General features: G+C 44.3%; 1 protein-coding gene across 5 annotated transcripts in view; it reads left to right on the top strand.

Moving 5' to 3' along the window:
- The first annotated feature begins 6190 nt into the window (after positions 1 to 6190).
- CNOT6L (CCR4-NOT transcription complex subunit 6 like) overlaps positions 6191 to 10510 on the top strand; it is a 112423-nt gene continuing 108103 nt past the window's right edge. For 3 of the 5 annotated variants that reach the window (XM_039468393.2, XM_074396327.1, XM_074396325.1), the window contains exon 1: positions 6945 to 7152. In XM_039468393.2, the coding sequence (XP_039324327.1) occupies positions 7148 to 7152 (5 nt within the window). In that variant the 5' untranslated portion in view covers positions 6945 to 7147. Of the gene's footprint in view, positions 6800 to 6944; positions 7153 to 10510 lie in introns of those variants that run through there. The other 2 variants (XM_039468394.2, XM_074396326.1) reach the window with 2 other exon arrangements.

The following is a 10510-nucleotide window of genomic DNA, read 5'->3' as shown; positions in this document are numbered from 1 at the left end:
CAATTTTTGGAGGAAAGAAAATAAGCTCAGTTTTAGACATATATATCTTACAATATGTATAGCCTGTCCAGGTGGAGATATCCAGGAGGAAATTGACAATACGGATCTAAACGTGTGATGAGAACTCTGGATTGAAGATGTATATTTAGGAGCTGTAAGCACAAAGATGGTAGTTAAGACTTGCAGATGTGACCACCTAAGATTCAAATATTTTGTTTGGGTCCAATATAAAAATGATTTGAAGGGCTCAAAGAGGAAAAGGGGTCAATTATGGCCTCCGTGCCACCAAGTATCTTCCCACTATGCAGTGTGGGAAGATACCTGATTTATTCTTTTAGGTTAAGGTTTATTTCTAAATAATTACCTCATAAAATACATTTGGGAGGAATTAAACAGAGAAGCTTAATAAATAGAACAAATGAGTTAGATATCCAGAGACCAGTTTCTAACACTGCTTTGCCATTGACTGCCTGGGTGATGTTCATTCAGCAAGTCACTTTGCCTCAGGTTCCTCATCTGGAAAATGCAGAAGTAGGACCAAGTGATCTTCAACATTTGGTTGGCTATGATTTCACCAGTCATAACAACTTAGTTTAGCTCAGTGATTTTCAAACTTATTGGGCAGCAGTTAGCCTTCTTTGAAATAACTCTCATGCAGAAACACAATGCATTCAGATGTTTTGGTTGCAGGGGTCTAACTCAAGTTAGTTTGGATGTAGAAGAGAATTTACCAGTTAATTTAGTTACATTATGTGAAAAGGTGCAGCTGGGACCTCAGGGATCACTAGAACCTGAGACTGATGAACCGCCAGGAATCGTTGTCTACATTTCTCATTTGAGTGGTGGCTTCATTCTACACAAGGCCATTGGCCATTCTGACTTCATTCTGGGCTCTTTTGCTATGGTGGAATAGCCCTTTTCCCTTAGTTCCACCTGAAAATATCCTGGGGAAGAACTCTGCTTGCTTTAACTTGAGTCCTACGTCCACCATTGTGGCCAAGAAGTTGGGGAATTCTTTGAGCTGTAGCTGCACTAGAATTAGCATTCATAGTGCAGGTAGAAATAGTTTCTATTTCTAACAAAGACAAAGAGCATTGTTCAAAGAAAAAGGAAGGTTACTGGACAGACAAATAGATGGTCAATATGTTAAAAAATAAAACACGGCTTTCTTGTTGAGGACCAATTTACCTGGTTCCTTTCGTGTACTCTAGGTGGCTTCTTAAACATACCTTTGAAAACCCCAAGAGGATGCTTGGAGTATAGCTTTAAAATAGTTAACCCTCAGTATACATGGGGGCTAGGTTTCTGGACCCCTAATACCATAATCCCATGGATCCTTAAGTCCCTTATGTAAAATGGCATAGTATTTGCCTATAACCTATGTATCCTCCCATATACTTTAAATCATCTCTAGATTACTTACAATACCTAATCCAATGTAAACGTTGTGAATTGTTATACTATATTGTTTATGGGGTAATGACAATAAAAATCTGTACATGTTCAGTAGTGACATAACCATCCACTTGCTTTTTCTCTGAGTATTTTTGATCCTAGGCTGGTTAAAACCAAAGGCATAGAATCCACAAATGTGGAAACCACAGATATAGAGGGCTAACTGTAATTGATTTTATTAATTGGAAAAAGCATGCCAGACACCTCCAAATTCTAAACAAACTGAGGCACTGGATATTTATTGGTGGTGGTGGTGGTGGTTGCCTGGTAAAATAATTTTGGGAATATGGGAAAGTGTGGTGTTAACCGGTGAGGCTGAGGTGGAGATTCTAAATATTCAGGGATCAGGGAACTTGAGATGGGGAGTGTAGAAAGGAGAGGTAGGACACCTGCCTTCAAAGTTCAAAGATGAACTCTGCTTACTTTATCATTTTATGGAGAACTGATGTATCATATTAATAATGGCACACTATTAATAATGGTGAAAAATGTTCATCTTTAGCTAAGATAGTAGGAATGATCCTTGGTGTCATCCACGGCTACTCCAGAGAAAGAAACAAGGAGGAGATTAATGGAGAGAGTTGATGAGCCCAGAAAGGGGCAGAGGCAACGAGAAAAGCCACGTGTCTTGAACAAGTATGCCCACTGTAGACGGTAAGAAATATAAGGGTAAGTGGGAGATGGGAGAGAGAGTAAGAGAACGAGGGAGGGAGGGGAATCAATATGTCCAACATAGGAAGACAGAGAAGACTGTAATAGACTATGCCACTGAAATATAATTTGGAGGCCCTGCCAGGAGGTCCAGGAAGTAAAAATTCAAGATGATCTTAATACTTGCTTTAAAGTTATTTTATTAATAAATGATGTAAAATATATGTTATTAATTATACCTTACTGAATACACTTAAATATAACATTTGTATTGTTATGTGGCTATTAGCATAAAAGTATGTACGTATTAAATAAAATCAAATTTAATAGATTATCAAGTAGTATTAATTTTCTTCTTTTTTTTTTTGAGATGAATCTCACTCTGTTGCCCAGGCTGGAGTGCAGTGGCGTGTCCTCAGCTCACTGCAACCTCTGCCTCCCAGATTCAAGCTATTTTCCTGCCTCAGCCTCCCAAGTGGATGAGACTAAAGGCATACACCCCCACACCAGACTAATTTTTGTATTTTTAGTAGAGACAGGGTTTCACCATATTGGCCTGGTCTCAAACTCCTGACCTCAAGTGATCCACCTGCCTCAGCCTCCCAAGTGCTGGGATTACAGCCATGAGCCACCACACTTGGCCAAATAATACTAATTTTCTTAAATAAAAAATTGAAATCTTTGTCTTTTGAATAAGCTGCTCAAAAGAATTTCAGAAAAGAGACAAAAGAACAGTTATAAAGGATCTTATAGGATCTGCTACCTGCGTTGCCAAAAAAAACATGGACAGAAAGATTTATTTAGATCAAACATTAATTGCTAATTTGGAAAAGACACAGGTGGTCTCTAGAACATGAAGTACCTTTTTCTTTACCTGAGTAAGAATGAACCAATTCTCTAATAATACAAGTAAACATAATTGTTGTTTCAGAACAAATTGTACCTATATACTGCTGCTATTAAACCAATTTGATCAAAAAGGCCGTGAAGTGGAGCGACCTTAGCTCACTGCAACCTCCTTCTCCAAGGTTCAAGCAATTCTCCTGCCTCAGCCTCCTGATTGGCTGGGATTACAAGTGCCTGCCACCAACCCTGGCTAATTTTTGTATTTTTGGTAGAGAAGAGTTTTCCTGCTGGTCTCAAACCCCTGACTTCAAGTGATCAGCCTGCCTCGGCCTCCCAAAATGTTGGTATTACAGGCATGAGCCACTGTGCCCAGCTGAGATATTTTCTTATTGCATTATTTCTAATCTTAAAAACTGCAGTATCTAACAAACATGAAAAATCCTCAGAAATGAGATATCAAAAACAGATTACTCTCTATAGCAAACTTTGATCCACTATAAAACTACTTAACAATGGTTAAAGTGCTACTCATTTGTTGTCATTTCTGGAATGTCTTTTGAACTGGAATCTTATGAGGAACAATATAGTTTGTTTTTTAATATCACTGAAGACAATTTCTTAGCGTTTGTATAGGGCCAACTATCTGAAAACTATTATTTCTCCAGAGTCAATTTAATTGCAAATGAGAAAAATAACAATATATTTTTTGGATAATATAGTTAATATATGAAAGTATTGCTTTGCTTTTTAGTGAGTCAATTTGATGTGGTATAAAGAGGACATCTTTGAGAGTAAATGTTAAACTTAACCTGCATTCAAATAAATGATATTATGACAACATCCACTGTCCTCTTTTAATTCTGAATGTTGCAATTATCCCTCCCCACCACAGGCTGTGATGCATTTACTACTTAAAATTTAGAGGCCAACAAAGAATATCCCATGTTGACCTTCAGGACCACCCAAATCCACCATTTATTAGTGCTTCTTTCACATCCACAGTGACTCTGTCATTTTTCTCCACCTGTCACTACTGCTAGGCAGCCTGTGAGAGTGGGCAGATGTCATATGGCTCACGTGTAAATGCCAGTGCTTTCTGCCTGTCCTGCCTATTGTTGTGACTTAATTTTTGTCGCCTCTCAAGCTTTCACTTCTGGTTTATTCTGTGAGAATTTCCTGTTTATGTGTCAGTTTCCCCTACAATGATTGTGAGTTACTTAAGAAAAGGTAATATATGGCCCAGCCCGGTGGCCCACGCCTGTAATCCCAGCACTTTGGGAGGCCAGGTGGGTGGATCACGAGGTCGAGAGATCGAGACCGGCTTGACGAACATGGTGAAACCCTGTCTCTACTAAAAATACAAAAATTAGCAGGGCGTGGTGATGCCTGTTTGTAGTCCCAGACACTTGGTAGGCTGGGGTAGGAGAATCGCTGGAACCTGCGATGTGAATGTTGCAGTGAGCCAACATTGCGCCACTGTACTCCAGCCTGGCAACAGAGAAAGACTCCGTCTCAAAAAAAAAAATAATAATAAAGAAAAAGGACTATATATGCTTGGCTGTGTGTTTCCAATGCTAAACATAGGGTCTGGAACATAATATGCCCCCCACATGTGTTTATTGTGTATGAACGAAAATTCATTGAATACTCATAGAAAATTCATATAAATTTATCGATATTTAAGATACTTAAATCTGTGAGGCTATCACATTATCTGATTTATATTTTTTCTGGTATTTATTTTCCTCTTTCCTTCCATATTTGGTAGTATTTCTCCTTGGGAGAAAGCGTTTGTATGCCAAGGAGAAATACTGTGGCAAGATGCCATTGAGGCAGGCCCACTATTTGGACTCCTGAAGTGACTTGCTTGGCTTTGCCGCTTACAAAGCAAAAGATATATTCATTATATGTCAGCCTAGACTCTTAATTGGGAAAGAGTGAGACTTCTTCCAGGCTTAAAGCCATTTTGACATGTTTTACAGAAGATGGTGTGGGGCTGGTGTTGCTGGGGAGGGAAATGGAAAACTAACATAGGTAGAAAAGAGTCTGTGGTCTTGCATCCTGAGGGGCTTTTTCTTTCATTCATTCACTCACTCACTCACTCACTCATTCACGCTTTCTGGTGCCAAGATGAAAGTAGTGCAATAGTTCTGCAATTGTGGACTCTTGTAACAGCTGTTCAGTTTTAGCTAAAGATGATTTGCATTTTTACCGCACCTTTTCCCCAAAGAGATGAAAGCATTTTACATTCAGTAATAAAGCCTAAGATGAATTGCAACCAACGCAACGTGCTTAGTGTGCTAAACAACACTCCTGTAGTGGAAAAAGTACTGAACGTTGCTAATATACCCTTGACTAACACTGGTAAATACACGAGCCCGGGCATGCATTGAGAAAGAGATGAAAATTGTGCAAAACTGCAACAGCAGTCAGTATTCTGCTTCTACAGCCGGTGTAATTTGCTTTTTGGACTGCTGGCAGTAAAGCTGAAGCTGCCCCACAAAAAACAAAAACAAAAACAAAACCCAGAAACTTAAAAGTATCACAGCCACGTTCACCAAGTAAACAGCACTGTTTCTAGTTTACATTTGGATCTCTTCATTCTGTAGATGGCATGGATAAACAACCAAACAAACGTAATTCTACCGCGAGAAGGGAGAAGCACCGGGTTATCGCTGAGCGTCACAGGTTCTTTTATTTACCTTTCACGTTACAACTTACAGATGTTACATGTTAAAAAAAAAAAAAAATCCACCCAAGATGTCAGGAAACACTTCCCTCGGTCACTTCACCTCACCTGGCGTCTCAGCCACCTAGACCTACGCTCTGCTTCGCCGTCCGGTCGCCTCGGGCGAGGAGGGCGCAGTAAACAGCGCCCACACAAGAACCCAGGGTGAGGCGGTTTCCCGTCTCTTCCGCCAAGGCTCTGTGGATGTGGGTTTTTGATGCCCTACGAGTCTTCTCACCCCGCTTCTCGCTCAAGCCAGAAAAAGAGTGAGAAAACAGCAAGGGTAAAGGAAACCAGCAAGACCCCGGCCTTCGCGCGGGCACCGCGACACAACGCGGCGCACGGGGGGGCGGGGCCAAGGCGCGGCGCTGGAGCTCCGCCCCGCCGCCGCCCCGCCTCCTTCCTCTCACCCCAACCCTCCGCACCCGGGAGTGACTGACTCCCGCCAGCCCCACCACGTCAATCAACCCTCCTCCTTCTCGCACTCTCTGCACCTTGTTATTAATCTCAATACGGATATCGCCCGGACGCCTTTCCCCCGGCCTTCGGGGGTGTGAACGTGTGTGAGCGAGAGCGGAGGCACCGAACGCAGGCGTCTCTGTTCAACCTCGGCCCCAGCAGCACCCGGCGCAGCGGCAACCCCCGCAGCGGCGGCAGCCCCAGCGCCAGGAGGCCAAGGCCAAGGCCAGGCTCTGCGTGGCTTTCGGGGCAACAGACGCGGCTCCGGCCCTGCGGGGGCGCAGCTTCCTTCGGCTGGGGCCTTCGCGTCAGCGGCCGCGGCCGCGGGGCCTCTCCTGCGCGCCCGGGGTCACTGTCCTCGAAGCCCGGCGGCGCGGCCCTAGTCCCTCTTCCCGCCCCCCGGTCCGTCTCCTTCTCGCTCCCTTCAGCCGTCCTCCGCGCCGCCGCCTCTGCGGTTCGTCAGGCGGCCCGGCCCGGCCCGCCCGCCCCGCATCCCCTCCGGCCGGTGCCTCTCCCCCCGGCGGGCTGCCTGCATGTCTTTGCTGCCCTCAGCCCCGCCGCCACCGCCGCCGCCGCCTCCTCCGCCGCCGCAGCACCAGCACCAGCCGCCCCGTCGCCGCCGCCGCCGCCGCCGCCCGGACCCCGGCGCGCTGAATGCAGGTGAGGAGGGGGCGCGGGTCCCCCACGACCCCGGGCCCGGTTCCCTGCGCGCCCGCCTGCGAGCCCCGGACCCGGGCCCTGTGTGCCGCCGCGGCTTCCCCTCGGGGCGGGCGGGAGCGAGGCCCGCCGTGAGTGTTTGTGTTTGCGTCTGCGGCCGCGGCTCCAGGGGAAGCATCTGTGGGGGCCTGGTGCGCGCGCGCGCGCGTGTTTGTGTGTGTGTGTTTCCCCTGCCGCGGGGAAATGGCTGCTGTTGCTTCTTCTGGGCCAGAGGAAGAGCATGAGGTAGAGTGTTCTTGTGCCGCGGAGTAGGATCGAGAGTGTTGGGAAGAGGAGCGCTTCCCCGGGGAAATGAGGTGGGAGAGGGACAAATGTGCGTGTGGGTGTGCGAGTTGGGACTTTGGCGGGCGGGGAGGCGGCCCGAGGACCCGCGGCGAGTGGGTGTGTGTCGGGTGACTGGAGGGGGCGGCGGGGCTGACCCGCGTCCCTTCGGAGGAGGGCGAAGGTTCCGGTGTGTGTGTGTGTGTGTGTGTGTGTGTGTGTGTCGACGGTGGCCCGGCCCGGGACCCCAGAGTGGCGTGTCCCTCCCGCCAAGTGGCCGAGGCTCCCGAGCCTCGCAGGTGGGAGCTGCTCGGCGGGAGCCGGTCGCTGAGGGCGGAGTGAGTGCGGCACACGCACGGCAGCGGGGCTGGGAGAGCTGCGGGTCGGCGCCGCGCCGCCGTTCCGGGGGCCGCCGTTCCCCGGGCCGCGGCAGGAAGCGCGCCGGCCTGCAGCGCGGCCTAACCGCCTGGGCGCCCGCCCGCCTCCCCGGACGCCTCCCGGGACGCCGAGCCCGCGCGAGCCCACGTCGCTGCCTCCGGCCTGGGCAGGTGAGGGTCGGAGGCGGGACGCGCCGATGGCCGTCGCCGTGGCCGCCTCCGCGTCTCCTGAGGAGACGGGAAGGCTTATTTTGGCTTTCCGACTGCAAGCCTTCCCCCGGCCGCTGTGGGACCCGAGGGAAAGTGAATCGGAACAGTCAGTCTTGGGAATCCGTGGTGTCGAGGTCCCTTCTTTTCATCTTTCCGCTAAGGCTTTGTGGAAGGACTGAGTAAATATTTCGGATTTTTGTTGCAAATACTTTGTCGTTGGTATGATTTCTGTTTTTAAATTAGACAAACATTTTCTTGGAAGGGCCGAGGAAGAAAGGGAAACTGGCTTCCCTGGCCTCTGGTGTTGGTGGGATTGGATGGATTTTGTGCATTTGAAGTTGTTTTATCCTGCCTCCTAGGGGGAAAGGCGTGTACGCGCCGAGCTGAGGAGCTGGGCGAGGAAGAGGAAGTTACTGGTGCTGTCATCCTCCTTAACTCGGCGGGTATTGAGCTTAAACTAAACGTTTAGGTGGATTGTGTACAAGGAGTTTAGCTGAGCCGTTTGTACACATTGGAAGCACGGTGTTACATTTTACCGTATTGCCTCTATTTATCTTGTCAATCAAGATAGGCACGACAAACACGTTTTCCTCAGTCTCCAAAAACTAGATCAAGCAGCCTCTGTTGTCTACTCAGTATGTGCTCCTGGAAAGCTATTTTGAGAACAGTCTAAGCAAAATTCAGTTGTAAAGATGAACCTGCTGCCAATAGGTGTACAGTGCATTTCAGAACCAATTACAAATGGACTTTGGATAATTATTTGCTAATGTACGTTTCTACTCCAACCTCATTACATTTGTATGTGGTTAGATCATTTAGTTAGAATCCTACTAAGGATAAAATCATAATACAGATTCTATCCTTGTAGGCCGTGCTCTGTGTCATGACCAGAGATTGCTCTTTGCACCTGGTCTCACAAAGAAATACTGTATGCTGTTCATTGGGAAATGGAGGGAAGAGAAGGAGGGGCAAAGGGCCGTTTTCTTATTACCACTCCTGGAAAAACATTTAAGACACGTAGTGGAGAAAAGGACTTGTTTTACAGACTTAAGTTAGCATCCCAGCTGTGTCATTTTTCTTAGCTGTTTGACCTTAAGCAACGTATCTACTATCTGTAAGCCACAGTTTTATCAGTCACAGAGCGCTAATACCTTTATAGTAAGGTCGTTTTGAGACTAGAATGTGAAAACATACGTTTGGCATATAGTAGATGCTTAATTAAATTTAGTTCTGTCTCCTCCAGCCCTGACTATGGGCATTGAAGAGCCTTTGAAAGCACGAATACGGATTCATTATTTAGAGCAATGTTAAGTAACTATAAGATTTTAAAAAATCTTTCAGAGTCCTTCAGTATACAAAAGGTATATATAAACAACTTTAATGTATATGGGAAGCCTTTTTTTCTAGAAATAAAAATGGTCATTAAAATAGCCTAGTTAAAAATAAAAATAATCTTTTCATGTTTTCAAATAGATCATCTCTCAGTTTCATTATTCTTTATAATTTTTTCTTTGTAGCCCTAAAAAAAAAATCAACCTCTATATAACACATACATGTTTCCATACAGTTAAACATTAAAAAAGATCGAGGAACCAAAGTTTATATAGATACTCAAAGTTAAATGCTACAAAAAATGCTAGCTCATGTTGACTGATTTTGATAAATAAAACCTCTTAGAATATTTTTCTGAATAGAAGCTAAAATCCTCTGTCAACTTAACTTTCAATAACTTTCCATTTTTATTATTTTGCCTGGAGTAGGAAATGTGTTCATTAAATTTTAACTGTGATGTGTGCAAAAAATGTTATGGAGAGGTATGGAATTTAAGGTAAATACAACAGAAAGGTAAATTTAAGGCTTCTTTTTGTTTTGGGTAAAAACAGGACAAAGAGAATGTGGGAGTTTCATTGGTTTAAATTTGTCATGTCCCTATTTACAAATACAAGGTTTCCCAGTAGGGCTTATGTAATTTATTTGTATCAATAATGATAAGAAAAAATCTTATTTTTTAAAATTCAAACTAAAATTTCAACACATTTAGTATAACTTTTATGCATATTTATATATAAAAATTTCTGTGAGGGTAAGAGTCACAGGGTCGGGAGAGGGAAGCTCTCATCATTGAGGGGCTTGAAGTTTTATAAATAACTTATTAGAATGCAAAATGTGATTTTTTAAAAGTGTGTGTTGTAGGAGTGTGTATTTACATTGAATAGAACCTTCTTCCATGTGGTTATATTTATGGAAAAATTCTTACCTTTATAAAAAATACTTTTTAATACCTTAGAAACAATGAAATAGAAATGAATTTGCTCGTATTTGGTATTGTAATTTTCATTGGACTTTATGAATTATTTTAAAAGAGTTCATTTTTTTTTTATTTGGGAGAATTAGGAAGAACATTTCTTCGTAATAATCATGAAAACAGATGATACTGAACTATAAAGGTATTTGGATATGAAGTGCAAGTACTAAGGCTATTATTTAGACTAAAGGAATTATGTTACAACAAAGTCAAGGTGGAACGTTGTTTAGGTTTTAAAATTTCATGTTACTTAAATGGGCTTTTAAGCAATCTTTCCAAAGTATCTGTTATTAATGTCTTTAATTAGGGGGAATTGGAATACTTAGGAATTACTGCATGTATTACTTTGGGTAATGCTAATTAGAGTAATAAATACATTCCAAAATTTCAGTGGCATAATACAAAGAAGTTTACTTGCTTTCATGACAGTTCCAGTGCAGGTGGCACTGGTTAGCAGGTTTGTTGTGGCTTTCCTCCATGTTGTAATTTGGGGACTCATAC

This window comes from Saimiri boliviensis, chromosome 3 (assembly GCF_048565385.1).
Source record: "Saimiri boliviensis isolate mSaiBol1 chromosome 3, mSaiBol1.pri, whole genome shotgun sequence".
NCBI lineage: Eukaryota > Metazoa > Chordata > Mammalia > Primates > Cebidae > Saimiri > Saimiri boliviensis.
The sequence above is the reverse complement of the archived record's forward strand: the minus strand, read 5'-3'. Positions and strand labels throughout refer to the sequence as shown.